Raw genomic sequence first — 14871 nt, 5'->3', positions numbered from 1 at the left:
CGATGTCGCGGCCCTCCTCCCCACGTGGTTCAGCAAAAGTTTGACTTTCCAGCTGGCTCCGTTAGTGGTGAAGGAGTTGGCTAAGGCGAACGCTAGCGATGCTAAGCCGACGTCACGACCAAACGTTAGCGATCAGTTACGGCAGATCCAATAGTTATAAACTTCAACAGAGTACCCGCCTTCAAGGAAGTTAACACTTGTCAATGGAGAGTGGCCAGACTCTCTGTACAAATGAAATGGACCAGAGTCTGGTAGGACCACGCTAATTTCAGACAGGAAATATGTGGAGAAAGAGTGAATGACCGGAAATAAACCAGGGGACATCGTGGTGCCAATAGGCACTGGACGTCCCTAATCTACAGTACACCATCATTAAGAGAGAGACACGCTTTGTGGAAATGGGGCCTGACGTCACAGATTTCTTTTGAACCCCCAGAGCGCTTTATACCAGCAGTCATTTAGTATTGAACCTGTGGGAGTCCCCGAGGTAAACGTGTGTCTGCTGGAAAACTCACATTACTGGTTGCGCAGAACTGCCTCTGGCCATCTTTAATCTCTGGACTGAATTTCTGGAGCAAGGCTTTTTGCACCCTCCAGATGGGCGGGGGCTCCCGGCCTGTCTGCAAGGCCATCTGGTGACATAAACAAACTCAGTTTAGTGTAAAGTCATACCTTCACCATGCATACTTCCCTTGGAGATGTGTGTGTGTGTGTGTGGGGGGGGGGGGGGGCTCACCTTAAGCGTTCCGATGTCCTCAGTTCGAACCACGAACTCGTCCCGTTCACGGAAGATTCCCTCGCCGCCGCTCTCACTGTCCTCCTCCTCGCTCTCCCCAGCTATGGCGGCGTCAGCCTGCTTCTTCGCCAGGTGGAGGGAGGTGAGACGCTGGGATGCCGGGGCCTCTTCGGGGGTCGGAGGCGACGGTGGGGGAGAGGGTGACAAAGAGGGTGACGAAGAGGCGGGCGATGAGGGGGAAGGCTGCTCAGCTTCAGGTTCCTGGTCCTGATCGGAGGAGGACGGAGGAGGGGTGGTGGATGGAGGGGGAATGGACTGGCCCAGAGGAAAGCTGGAGAGGGGTGGGGACGGGAGGGCCGGAGGGGAGGCGGAGGGGGGCGGGGAGGTCACTGCAGTCGGAGCCGGCTGGTAGGAGGACTGCTGCTGCTCACAGGGAGGATAACTTTGATTGGCGTCTTCGTTCTGTATGGGCAGTTGGGGGGGCACGGAGAGACAGAGGGGAGTGAGGGGCGATGGTGAGGAGAAGGTGGGGGGCGAGGGGGAGATGGACACGGATGGGGATGGAGGTGCAAGGGCAAGCACAGGTCCTGATGGAGAATCTGAAAAACAGGATGGGGGGGGAATTAGAAAGTTAGCTGCAAGTTTTAAAGTAGGGCTGGGAATCAGCAGAAGCCCCACCATACTGTATTATCACCGTACTGTATTATCACCATACTGTATTATGACCATACTGTATTATGACCATACCGTATTATCACCATACTGTATTATCACCACACCGTATTATCACCATACTGTATTATCACCATACTGTATTATCACCATACCGTATTATGACCATACTGTATTATGACCATACCGTATTATCACCATACTGTATTATGACCATACCGTATTATCACCATACTGTATTATGACCATACCGTATCATCACCACTGTATTATCACCATACTGTATTATGACCATACCGTATTATCACCATACTGTATTATCACCACACCGTATTATCACCATACTGTATTATCACCATACTGTATTATCACCATACTGTATTATCACCATACCGTATATTATCACCATACTGTATTATCACCATACTGTATTATCACCATACCATATTATCACCATACCTTTCTGGACGGCTCCTAAGAAGCTTTGTCCTGGGGAGAGACATGTATGATGGGCTTATGGTGTTTATCTATTTTGTTATGATTTTGTTGTATGATCTTGTATATTCTGGTTATTGTGTAATGTTTTCTTGGTTTTTGTCTGGGTAGGTGGTGACAAGGGGATGTGTTGGGGGGGATATGTTCATGTTGCGAATTGTATGTTTTGTATTTTAGTAAAAAATAAAAATGTTAATCACAAAAAAAACTTTCAAGACATGATCTTTTTTTGTAGGGGGTGGGGAAGATGTGGCAAACAAACGGTAAAAACAGACCGATGAAGCAACACGTAAATTACCTTCAACCTCCAAAATCGGCATATCCGACGTCCTTTTCTCCTCCTCCTGCTCTTCCAGGGCTCCCTGCTGCACATTCTGTGGTTCTCTCACGATTTCTTCACCGTCTGCAGTCTCCCCCCCTCTCTCCTTCTGCTCGTCTCCACCTTGCCTAGCCTCCCTCTCCTCTGTGTTCTCTCCATCTGACAGTGGGGAGGCCAGCTGTTGCTCTTCCTTGCCCTGTACGGGATCCTGTGCGTATGTGAGCGCCTTCTCTTTTCTGTTTTCCGCGCTGGGGATGAGGGGCGGCATGGCAGGGAGAGGGGGGCTGAGTGGCGGCTCCTGTGGGGTGGGCGGGGCCTTGGCCATGGCGGACGCCATCGCAGCAGCTAACGAGTGCGGGGTGTCATAGAGGGCGGAGATGGCCGACGAGATGCTCTTCTGCAGGTCCTGGTTCTTGCTGACTGAGTCCTCCTCCTCGTCGGAGGAGAAGGACGGTAGGGTCTCCAGGTTCCCCTTCAGCTCCTCGTCCAGGGGCTTGCAGGGACTGGGGCAGCTGCTGAGAGGCAGCGGGGGCCCCTCGCTCGGCCCTCCGTCGCTGAAGGCTCCTGGAGGCTGCTGCTGTGGAGGAGTTGGTGGTAGTTGGGGAGGAGGCGGGGATAAGGGCCTGATCCCTCCCTTCAGAGAGGACTCCTCCTCGCCTCCAACGTGTCCCTGTTCAAGCCCCGGCTGCTTTCTGCCTGTCTTCAGGAAGTCCAAAAAAGAGGCCATGAAGCCAGGTTTGAAGTCGAAAGCCTTCTCTTCAGCCTGCAAAAGAGCAAAACCTCATGGCTGATAAGTGCTTTAGGATATCGTCACTGGCATTGTTTGTCGTTAGCTGTATTCCTCTGTACACTGTACACACGTTTCAACTAGTAATTTACTCTCTATGTTCACTCTACCGGACTTATCTGTCCTTAAAGCAACATCAGGGACTTTCCTTTACCACTAGGTGGCAGCGGGACATGGTAGCAACCAGATGCCAATCGACACATCCAGCAGACACAAGGAATGAATGAATGAAGAATTTGTCCAATACTTCCTCTTCTTTAAGCTCTGCTTTGCTCTTCACCAACTCCTAGGAGAACTATGTGGCTGGTCGGCTGCTCTCTCACAGTGTCTGTCTACGGTTTGATGGTATGGAAATAGCTGCCTAATGCGGCAGGAAACCAGTGCTGGAATGTAACTACTGTAAGTACATTTACTCCAGTACTGTAAGTAAGTCCAAAGGTACTTGTACTTTTCATGCCACTTTCTACTCTCTACTACTTCTACTCCGCTACATTTCAGAGAGAAATATTGTACTTTTTTTACTCCACTACATTCATCTGACAGCTTTAGTTACTTCACACATTAAGATTTCTGCACATAAAACACATGCAGTTTATAAATTCTGATGTTTTATTCTAAATGAAACTAGCCAACAATATAATGGCCTACAAGTCCGGCTGAAATGATTAGACCGTTAAACACACAACTGGTTGGATCCTCTACACTTTCTACAATGGGAGGATTGTTCTGCATTGAGTATTTTTACTTGTACTACTTTAAGCACATTTTACTGATGACTTTTACGTGTAACAGGAGTAGTTTTTACAATGTGGTATTAGTACTTTTACTTAAGTAAATGTGAATACTTCTTCCTCCGCTGCAGGAAACACACTAGATTGGAGTTGTGAGAGTGATCTCAAACAGTAAAGTTGCAGATGGTAAAAGCCAAAAAAAGAGAGGATAGAGCTGAGGGGAATTGCAGATTGTTGATAATTCTCTAGGAATTCATCATTACCAGAGACCCCATTCCATAATTCCATTATACACAGTCATTTGACCTGTTGTTAATATAAAACTAATATTGATCTGTGCAGCTTTGGGGCTGCAAACAATGGTGCTAGTCCTGTGATATAGTTCCAGGTGTTCCCTCTGGAATTTCCCTTGTTTCTCAAGCTAGAAGTGACAGACAAAATCACGCCACTCCAATAAAAAACATTATTCAGACTAGAAGATGGATACCTGACCCGAGCCCGACGGGACCTGTCGGGCCGGGTCGGGTTCGGACAGATATTTAGAAATGATGTTTGGGTTCGGGTCGGGCTCGGTCACATCAGGCATTGAACATTTGAAATTTAAAACAGCTTCTGATGTAGGTAGCCAATGGGCCTGTTTCGCTTGATGCAAAGGTTTGTTTTTGTGATTAAAATACATTTAAAATATTACTCTAACATCTAACATCCTGTGTGCGGAAATTTGTTCACGTAGCTGTGACGTGTGCCTGTTGCCTGTCATTAGTATGAGGAAAAAAAATTTGATTTTAACTGTGTCGGACTTAATGCCTGTCGGGCTCGGGTCAGGCTCAGTTACTGCTCTGTTGGACGCGGGCCGGGCTCGGACGGAAGAAAATGTGGCCCGATCCGCACGCTAATTCAGATGTGACATTTGACGATTCTTTTCATTCTCAATTCAAATTATTCATTTCGGAATTAATTTACCAATCATTTGGTCAATGAAAAAGTCTAACATGATGTAATCAAACATTGTGTTATGTCCAAAACCAGTTTACCATCACATGAGAAAAGAAAAGCTGGACCGGGAAAATAAATGAATGATTAATAAGCAATTATTTCAAATAAGTTGCAGGTTATTTTTCTGTTGAATACTTAATGAAGTGATATAGTAGTATCAGCCAAGCCCTGGACGCGAGGCTGTCGGTAACCAAGCTGAACAGACAGCAAGTGGCAGCAAGGCTTCTGCACTGAACACAGTAGTAACCGTGGCAACAGCTGCCTTGGTAACAGCCATCTCTCTCTCTCTCTCTCTCTCTCCTCTCTCTTTTGTCAGTCAGAAAGAACTGGCTGTCAGTCAACTATAACCTCCTTCTCCTCCAAACCTCAAATCACAAGAACATGACTGAAAAGGAAAACGCTGTGTTTTTGCTCCACTGAACTACACCACTAAATAATCTTTTTTTTTTTTTTTTTTTTTTTTTTTTTTTTACATTTAGTTTTAATGCTCCCTTTTTATCAGGCTTGATAAAAAGATAAAAGCCTGATAAAAAGGTAGCATTTTGCCCAGGTATTTGAAGGTAAAAATGCGTTGCTCCCTCTACCAGAGTTTAAAGAGATGAGGTATAAATTATATATGAAACTATGTGTCTTTGCTCGTTTTTTTTTTTTTGTGGAGAGGGTGTGAAGCAACTTACTGAACTGGAGAACTTGTGCATAGCAGCCCAGGCTTCAGGATTCCGCTGATCGTCCAATTCTTTCTTCCACGTCACCTGGGTGAACAGTAAGAGGAAAAAAAGGGGTCTGTCAGAAATCTGTTCAGCAAAGGTTAGCTCCAACTCTTTAGAGAGCGTGTTCGGTATACGGTTGACATTTCTTTCTTCGTGTACAACAATGTAATGTCATCCCTTTCGAGACGTTCACAGATGCCAGTTCTCTTGAGGATTTCATGCTGGGGTGGCATCAAGTCAGTTCATATAAAGTCACTTGAAAAGGATAGCAGAGAATTCAATTCTGCTGCTGTCTCTATAGTATGTCATTGTTAATATTTCAGTTGGTCTATTTGTATTGCCCTCTTTTGTAGTCCAAGGGGGGCACTAGGGCTGGGCGATATAGAGAAAATCGGACATCACGATATTCTTGACAAAATACCTCGATATCGATATTGCGGCGATATTCTAAGGTTGACAGTTGGTGCTTTAACAAAATACTTAGATTTTTGATAAATAATCATCAGTAATGTGAATATAATGACTAAGTGGGTAAAGGCAAATAATAGAACAGCTAGAACAGTCTGATAAGTTCAGAAAATGACATCACTTTGCTGTAATGCAGCCTTTAAAACCAGGAAAAGACACCACTTATGTCATATCACGATATTACGATATCCAAAATCTAAGACAATATCTAGTCTCATCTCACGATATCGATATAATATCGATATATCGCCCAGCCCTAGGGGGCACCACTTGAAACTCAACCTTGACAAGACCGAGCTGCTTTCAGCTCCCACCCAGGACCTTGATATCACCATCACAACTCTGTGGTAGTCCCCACCCAGACTGCTAGGGAGACCTGGGGGTGACACTCGACCACCAACTCTACCTTACTGCCAAAATTGCAGCAACTACCCGATCGTGTGGATACATGCACAACATCAGAAGGATATACGTCCCCTTCTAACGCAGAAGGCGGCTCCGGTTCAGGCTCTAGTCCTCTTGCGTCTAGACTACTGCAACTCCCTCCTGGCTGCTCTCTGCCTGCGAGGTCCCTCCAAACCCAGCAGATAATTCAGAAGGTAGTAGCTCGACTGGTCTTCAACCTCCCCAAGAACTCTCACGCTACACCGCTCTTCTGCTCCCTTCAATGGTTACCAGTTGGTGGCCGCATCCGATTCAAGACGCTAGTACTTGCGTACCGTGCCGATTCTCCTAGCATTTTTTTCCTTGCAGCACCTGGTGTAAATATCCTCTAGGCAGGGTAGGGCACTGCCTACTGTATGTTGAGCTGAACGATCTTGTGAGTCCCTCAAGTCTCTTCTGCATCAGTTCTTAACCCATGCTCAGTCTTGCGTATTAAGGGTCACGGCCCTGCTTCATTTCCCTTAAATGGGGGTCTAGGTTTTGTTTAGTTCTGAGTCCTTCAGACGTAATTCCCTATTGGGATTAATAAAGTTTTTTCAATTCAATTCAATTCATACCCCATCCAACACGCTTAAAGCTGAGTCAGCACTCCTCAGCACCTGGTTAATATAAAAGCTAATGTGCTGGAATACAGAGCTGGCACAAATAGAGCAGAACTATTCAAACACTAACTGGCTTGACTAACTAAAATGTATATCAGTTTGACTTGACTTGGAAATGGAAGGTGTCACTTCACAGTCTAAATACCGACTGCAGAAAACAGAAGACTATATATATTAGGGATGGGAAGATTCACATTGAGCATCGGCTGCAGGGACATAAAAGTGCATGGTGCGAGTGCACTGATTTAAAAAGTGGGCACCGGTACAATTTGGGATGGACTCGAGATGCATCAAAGATCACTGCATCGGAAAAATTCCAATTTTTTATTATTATTAGTGGAGAACCTTTGCCATAATTATTTAGAAATGTGACAAATTATTTCATATTTAGATTGATTCCTCCATCTTAGCTGCTGTGACCAATAACGCTACTGGGGAGGCCGATGTGCCGTCACATCAGAGATTAACGTGAAGCAGGAAGAGCTGCACATTCCACTAAATCCCTACAAATCATCCCCAGCTTCCCTTTACTTTTTTTTTTTGCATTTAGGTATTAATGTGTATGCGCTTTTTTCCCCCCTCTGTCATAGCACTTTGTACACCATTGTTTTGAAAGGTGCTATGCAAATAAAGTTATTATATTAAAGTTTTTTCTTTGCATTCGTTGTCATTTTCAGGCTTTTCATGAAGCGTGAGACAAAACATGAAAAACAGTAAGAATAGAAATGTTGACTGACAAACAAAGCAGCAAGTCATACATATTGTTACCTTTTTCGATTCTGTGAAAACAATGTTATACCACAAAACAATTACAAATCTGTCGTATGTCCTGTCAAACTACTGGTCACACATCACACTGTGCCAGTCTGTCCAAATTTGGTCAAATCCGCATTGAATTCCTGTAAGGTACTCACCATCCGTTAAACCATTGGAAATTGTAATACTTGGCATTGAAATGATTACAAATACATTTACACGTTAACAACAAAGACAAGTTCAGCATCTATCAAAAGGAGCTTTGCCAGTGCAACTAATGAGCAGACAGAACAACACTGTAAACTATTTTACCTCTTCATCTTTCTGCTGATGCTTCATCATCTCGTCTTGAGTCTGGTTCACCTCAATTGTGCTGCTGTCCATGGCAGCGCTGGGTCCAGGACTCAGGCCCAGAGATGGTGCCGACCCCACAGATCCGTCAGACAGAACTGGCTCGGTGCTGGACAGTGAGTCCGTCCTCAACATCGATTCTGATGGAGGCATGCTGGGAACGGGCAGTTTGATCTGACAGACAGACAGATTGGATGGAAGACATTCAGAAAGACTTTTAGCATACAGTGTACAACATCTGTTACTGTATATCATCGTTACTGTAGATTGGCTCACTTGGATATCTACAAAATAAGCCAGTAATGCCGATTGTGTTAAAACCACTCAGGGTTTGGTTTCAAAGAAATATTTTCCATTAGTCTAAATTTATCGCACACATATTAAAAACCATTTTCCTGAACTACTAATTGATCGCAGCCTCTCTCTCTAATTGCCTGGACATCAGTGAGTCTCCATTTTATATATTCATGGGATCCTTAAACAGTTGCACAAAACTAAAGACTTATTATTGCCGCACTAACTTTATGCTATCTATAAGCTAAGAGCCATTTTCATTCTATCAATCAATTAAACCTGCTGACAACTGTAAAGAAAAACATATAGATATAGCAATCTGTGGCCTGCTACAGCTTTAAAGACAAGCAATAATCATTTGGATATTCTGCTGTTGCTCCGCTTGAATCTGCTAGCATTAAATAAAGCATTAATCTATCCGGGATACCAAATTCATTTTACTTGAGATAGTCATCAACTAGAGAGCTTAAGTCCATTTGTTGACCCTAATTCCTAGTTAAAAGAACAAATTTGCTAACTATTCCTAACTGTCCCCAGAATTCTCAGAGTAATATATTTGGGTTCAATCTTAATGCACACAGCAATGAATTAACACTGAGGGCCATATCTTTCACCCGGCGCAAGTGTCTTTGCTAGTTTAAGATCAACGCAGTTGTCAATTTCCTGTACAGCGCCCACGTTGTTTAAATAGCAAATGCACCTGCACCCATCTTTGTGCCCATGGGCGTGCTGGTCTTACGGGGAGGTGTGTTCAGGTAGCCTGAAGTCATGCTCAGATTCTAGTCAGAATATGATTCTGATACTGCTCCGTTGGGCTGTGGTTATGGGGCGTGTTTCAACTGAACCAGGAAAAAAAATGCCTCTGCACTCAATTGGATGGACCTCCAACCAATCAGAGCAACGGAGACAGACGTCACAGAAGCTGCAAGTCAAAGGCAGGCTTCGACAGAGCAAAGGCAGAGGCGGCAGTTTCCGTGTCGCGTGGACGGGTGTGGTGATATGTATACATGCCTGATCGCGGTTCTCTGTTCCTCTTTTAAAATGAATGCGCGGTCGATATCTTCTATAACAGACGCAATGGCAGCCATCTTTGTTGTAAACGAATTCAACCCAAGCGCTCTTTGGTGACGTGGTTGATTACGTTACGGTTCATCATCTGTCCACCATCATATAAAGCCCGCCCTGACAATTTGATCGGTCCGAACAGCTCTGGTTCGAGCATAGTTGCTCCACAACGGATCAAGTCCAGACCGAACTTCCCGACCTCAAATGTTGAGGGCGGGGCTAAGTTTGGCTGGCATCCAGGCTAGTGTTCAGGTGCATTCTGGGCGTATTGCTATCTTGAGGCAGCGGGAAGTGATGGCGCCATTGACCAACAAAAACCTGGTCTAAAGTCAATAGCGCAGCATTTCATTGTTATTTAACAGTGCATTAGTAAAATGCGCCTATGGCTTATGCACGGCACGCGCACACTATGCTTGTTACACACACACACACACACACACACACACACACACACACACACACACACACACACACACACACACACACACACACACACACACACACACACACACACACACACACACAGGGAAGTGCAGCGGCATACAAACATGCAAAAGATTACAAATAAAAATATTATGGTGCAAATCCGCCATCATAATAACAATGCGCCAAGGAACAAACACGCCCGGCATTTAAAGGGAATGGGAGATGACCCTCTGATTGGTTTACTGCATGTCACACCCAAAACTCACCTATGAATTAATGAAGACACCAAGTACAACCCTTTTGAAGCACGGACTGTCAAACTAGCAAAAGTGGATTTGGACACGCCCTAAATGCACCTGCGCCATGCACTTCACGCCGTGCGCTTAGATCGTTAAAATAGGGCCCTGAAGCTGTGACAGGCAAAAACCAACAGATTATCTTTTTCTTTTCACGGTTACCTTGATAGGTGTGATTGGATCTTGCTGCAGTTGGGATGGTTGCTGTTGTTGTTGATGATGATGATGATGCTGTTGATGATGCGGTTGGTGGTGAGGACAGGAAACATGCTGCTGCTGCTGCTGTTGTTGATGATGATGCAGGTGATGCTGTTGTTGCTGTTGGTGTGGTGCTTGGTGAAGGTCTGCCTGCTGTCTGTGTTGTTCATGTGGATGCTGTTGGAGATGCTGCTGTTGGCTGAACTGTTGCTGCTGCTGCTGCTGATATGCAAGGTTTTGTGCTTTGTTCATGTCTTGATGCATTTCAACAAACCCTTCCTCCCTCCTGCCTCGTCCTCGACCACGCCCGCGACCCCTTCTACTTTCTCCAGGCACCGATCCCATCAGCCCCCTGCAGTAGGGAGGCTCTGGAAGAGGACGTATGCGCGGTCTACCTCGTGGGCGAGGAGGGCCTTCACGTTTTGGTTTAGTTGGTTTCCTGCCTCTTTTCTTAGGGCCATAGTGGGGGAGGATATGTGGAGGGTGTCCGGGGGAGGAGTAGCTGGAGGGGTGGCAGAAGTCCATGTCCCCCATCAGTGGACTGAGCCCACTTACTCCTGATGCCCCACTAGCCTTTCTACAACTAGAGACCAAGTCAGGGAGTAGGTCAGGAAGGCGTCGACTGGTTAGGCGAATATCAGCTGGAACATCAACTTTATCCTCATCGTCCTCAAATTCGTACTCCTGCGCGTAGTTTTTCTTTGTTTGAGGTTGTGGATCACGCCGCTGTTTAAGCAAATGATATGAGCTGGTCTTCAACAGTTTCTTGGGTCGAGAAGAACAAAATATGGGTGAGGTCAGACCAGTTGTATTTGAACTTCCACCTACTCCTACAGCTCCCATCATCTTGTTGACCGAGCCATCCCCTTGATCTGCCGAACTCAGCCCCATGTTGGGTGTTTGGGATTGGATGAGGCCAAGCTGGTCAGTATTCACAGTAGAGGGAAGCTCGTGGGTCTTTGTAGAGTCAAGGTCTAAGTGTAGATTGCCATTTCCTGTTCCTGGCAGGCTGTGGCAATAATGTCCATAGCCTTGATCACTGTGATGACCAACCATATCATAGCCCTCTCTAGAACCTCCTGTTTTTAAGGCTTCCATACCCTCTTGCCCCTGCCCATGGCCCTGGGTAAGGCTTTCTTGAGCAGCCTGTCCTGCCCCAGAATTCTCCACACAGCTCGACTTGTAATCAGCTGAACAAAACATGTCCTCCATCTCAGGAAAGAAAGTGCGGTCTTCATCGTGTAAAAGAGAGTCTGGAAAGCAGATGGATGTTACAGGTGCAAACCGATGCTGTTGCTGCGGGCCATGATTTTGTCCTACTTTACCCACTGGGCTTACTGTTTGAAACTGGTGCTGTTTGAGCTGGTCTAACTGGGAGTGGGACAGAGTTTCAGGCTCTCTTTGTGGGGGCTGCTGCTGTTGTTGGGGGGTTCCCATATTTGCTGCCATCCGGTGGGAGTGCGTGTGAGCTAACTGAGAGTGTGCCAGTTGATGGTGAGTGTGTGCTTGCTGTTGATGGTGGGCATGGGGGTGGGCATGGGCCTGAGGCTGGTTGAGGTGGTGCAGGTGGGAGGGGGTGGACAAGCCTAAATCTGGTTCAGAGAGGAAGTCATGGAGATCTGAGGCTGATTGTTGGGGATGGTGGTGGGGTGTTAGTCTGTGCTGCTGTCTATGTCTGTCTCCACCACCTCCCTCCCCTCCAGTCACCCCAACTCCTGTTCTGTCCAGAGCTCCTCCACTACCTCTGCTGTTCGTCCGGGAAAGAGATTGGTCTAGTATGTCTAGCGGAGACACTGAGTTCTGACTGGCTCGAGTTTGATCTCTTGGCTGGACTCCAAGGCTGTAGTGGGTATCAATAACCTGGGTCTGGAGCTGGAGTTGCAACTGCGAGGGCTGGTTCTGTGGGTGGGATTCCACCATGGCAGGCCCTGCTCCTCCAGCTGAACCCATCATGGCCTGCTGGCTCAAAGGATGCTGCTGCAGCTGCTGTGGAGGGGCTTGTTGGGGGTCTATCTTAGTGCTAGTGGTATGAGAAAGGACAGATTGTAGCATGTGAGTTTGCTGGGGAGGGTCTTGCGGTGAATCTATCAGGGAAAGGGGGACCTGGCTTTGTCGAGCCTGCTGCACATCTGGTGTGTTACACAAGTAGGCATTGTCATTTTCATCTGAAGGCTTTTTCAGCTCCATGTGAGGGTGGCTGTGAGAGTGGGAAAGGGGATGGCTATGCTGAGTATTTTGAGAGTGCTGTGTGTGTCCAGTGTGTTGAGTGTGCCGAGAATGCTGGGAGACTTGGGGATGCTGAGAGTGTTGCTGAGAGTGTGAGGACAAGTGTGAGGTGTGATGGGAGTGCATTGTGTAGGGGTCCTCTCTTCCATAATGGACCACAGAGCCCAATGAGTCATGCTGTTGTTGATGGGAGTGGGAAAGGGAGTCAGTGACCCCTCCAGCAGTGGACTTTGATATGGTCAACTTTGATTTGGCCTGCTGCTGTTCCTTCCGTGATATTTCCAACTGAGTGTTCAAACCACTTGCTGCATCACCAATTGCTGTTCCAGGACCTGAACTGCTGGTGACGTTATTGGTACGAATAACACTCTGAAGGTGGTAGCGCTCTTCTAAAATCTTGTTAATGTCATAGGTCACCCCTTTGCCTTCCCCATCCCTAGCTTGTGGGAGCGGCTGGGGTAATTGATGAGGAGGTGGGTGATGCTGGGAAGGATGGGGATTTGAGCTCTGGGAATGTAGTAAGTGGTGGATGAGGAAATCGTCGTCATCCTCTTCCTCATCTCGGGAACGCTCAACTCCCAGCATGTTGGTCTCTGTTTTTGGCTTAGGTGGTGTGTGGTAGGACTGGCTCTGCACTTGCCGTGTATCAGGGAAACCTTGTGGTGGGGACATAAAAGCAGGCGAGAGAATGGTGGACAAGTATTTAGTGGCCCCTGAGCCTCCAGGGGACTGTGCAGGGCGAGCAGAAGCAGGAGAGTGCAATCCAGTGCAACCGATAGTAGAATTGAGGGAGGGCGAGGGACTAGACTCAGGCAGGTGGTAAGAGCTGCTGCCTTCATTACCAACCCCAGCAGATCCGCTTCCTGATCCTGCAGATCCAACTCCACTGCCAAGTGCAGCAGCTCCTGATACAGGTCCACTTACTGCTGATCCTCCAGCACTCCCATACCCTAAGGAAGGACTGCCTGCTCTCCTAAGAGAGGTTGAGCCAAAGCTTGAGTCCCCAAAGACTATCTCTGCAGAAAACGAGCGTCCTCCTGAGCCTGTAGCAGTGAAGGTCTTCCCTCTAGAGCTCAGGTCCTGGGCATGAGGTGAGTTAAAGCCTCCATAAGACTGGGTCATGTGTGTAGATGGAGGCTGATTGGGAGAGTAGGACTGGGCATGTTGCTGGAGAGGGGTCTGATCTGGTAGGCCTGTGCTGGATTTGGCCAGAGGCGGAGAGCCATAAGTGGAGAGGCATTGTTTGGGTGCTGGCTGTTGAACAAGATTGGATGACACCACCGGTAAAGAAGGTGGTGCCGGTGCTGACTGAGCTGGAGGCTGCTGGCAAGAGGGAACAGACAAGGAGCCAGTGTTTGTCTTGGAGCTAGAAGAGGACGAAGAGGAAGTGGAGGAGGCTGATGGTGGAGTCTGTGGAGTACGGGAAGAAGATGATGCTGAGCCTGAAGAGGAGTAGCCACTGCTGGAGCTGGAACTCTTGGCTCCCTTAGTGCCAGATGAGGAGGGGCCTGAGGAGCTGGAGGATGAGGATGTGTAGGGGGTTTGGATAATCGGTTGATAGGTCTTGGGTTCCAACCGTGGTGAGGGCTTGGGGTCAGAGGATGGGCTCTGCTCCCCCAGGGGACTGCAGGACACTCCAGAATGCCGGTGGTGACTGGCTATCTGCTGGTAGCTCGATGACCCCCCACAGCTGACATATTGCTGTGGGGGTAGTGCTGCGGATTGAGCTGGGGACGAGCGTTGGTAATGTTTGATCACACTGTCCTGCCGGGACGCTGCCCTCTCTGGAGGAGGCTGGGGAGGGGGGGGCGTGGGCAGCAGGGCTGCTGTGGAAGAGAACATGGAGGCATTATAGAGCTGGGAGGACTGGTTGTGGAGCTGGGAGGACAATAAGTTGAACTGGGAAGGGGACAGGTGGCAACTGGAGGAGGTGGGAGGGGCTTGGGTCTGAGGAGGGGCCGGGGGCTCCTGGGAGCCCCGGTAGGTGGCACTCTGGGAAGACAGCAAGCGATCAAAGCCCAAGCTGGCCTGGGAGGGTGTTTTGATGTGCAGCAGGGGATCATGGGGGGATAGCAAACTGTTGGAAGTCGGGCTAAACGTAGGCGTGTCCTGCAGGGATAGTGAGGGAGTGAAAGATCGTCCAGAGAAGGAGCCAGGATGCTGGTATGCAGAGAGGGCTGAGGAAGAGGGGAAAGAGCTGGAACCAGGAAGTGCCCCTGAAATAAAGAGCTCCGCTGGGGCCGGTGTATGCATTGCTACAGGACACAACATCACATGGACAGTGTTGGCAAATGCAAGG

General features: G+C 47.7%; 1 protein-coding gene across 1 annotated transcript in view; it reads right to left on the bottom strand.

Moving 5' to 3' along the window:
* The window catches only part of prr12b (proline rich 12b), a 36500-nt gene that overhangs the window by 8410 nt on the left and 13219 nt on the right, over window positions 1-14871 (bottom strand). The window contains exons 4-10 of the mRNA XM_028599507.1: window positions 10311-14827; window positions 8029-8241; window positions 5414-5488; window positions 2202-2985; window positions 1868-1897; window positions 737-1335; window positions 516-632 (exon numbers count right to left, since the gene is read on the bottom strand). Coding sequence (XP_028455308.1) covers window positions 516-632; window positions 737-1335; window positions 1868-1897; window positions 2202-2985; window positions 5414-5488; window positions 8029-8241; window positions 10311-14827 — 6335 coding nt within the window. The remainder of the gene's footprint in view (window positions 1-515; window positions 633-736; window positions 1336-1867; window positions 1898-2201; window positions 2986-5413; window positions 5489-8028; window positions 8242-10310; window positions 14828-14871) is intronic.

The sequence above is a fragment of the Perca flavescens genome, chromosome 15 (genome assembly GCF_004354835.1).
Source record: "Perca flavescens isolate YP-PL-M2 chromosome 15, PFLA_1.0, whole genome shotgun sequence".
NCBI classification, from domain to species: domain Eukaryota; kingdom Metazoa; phylum Chordata; class Actinopteri; order Perciformes; family Percidae; genus Perca; species Perca flavescens.
Note: the sequence above shows the minus strand (reverse complement) of the source record. Positions and strands in the feature narration are given on the sequence as shown.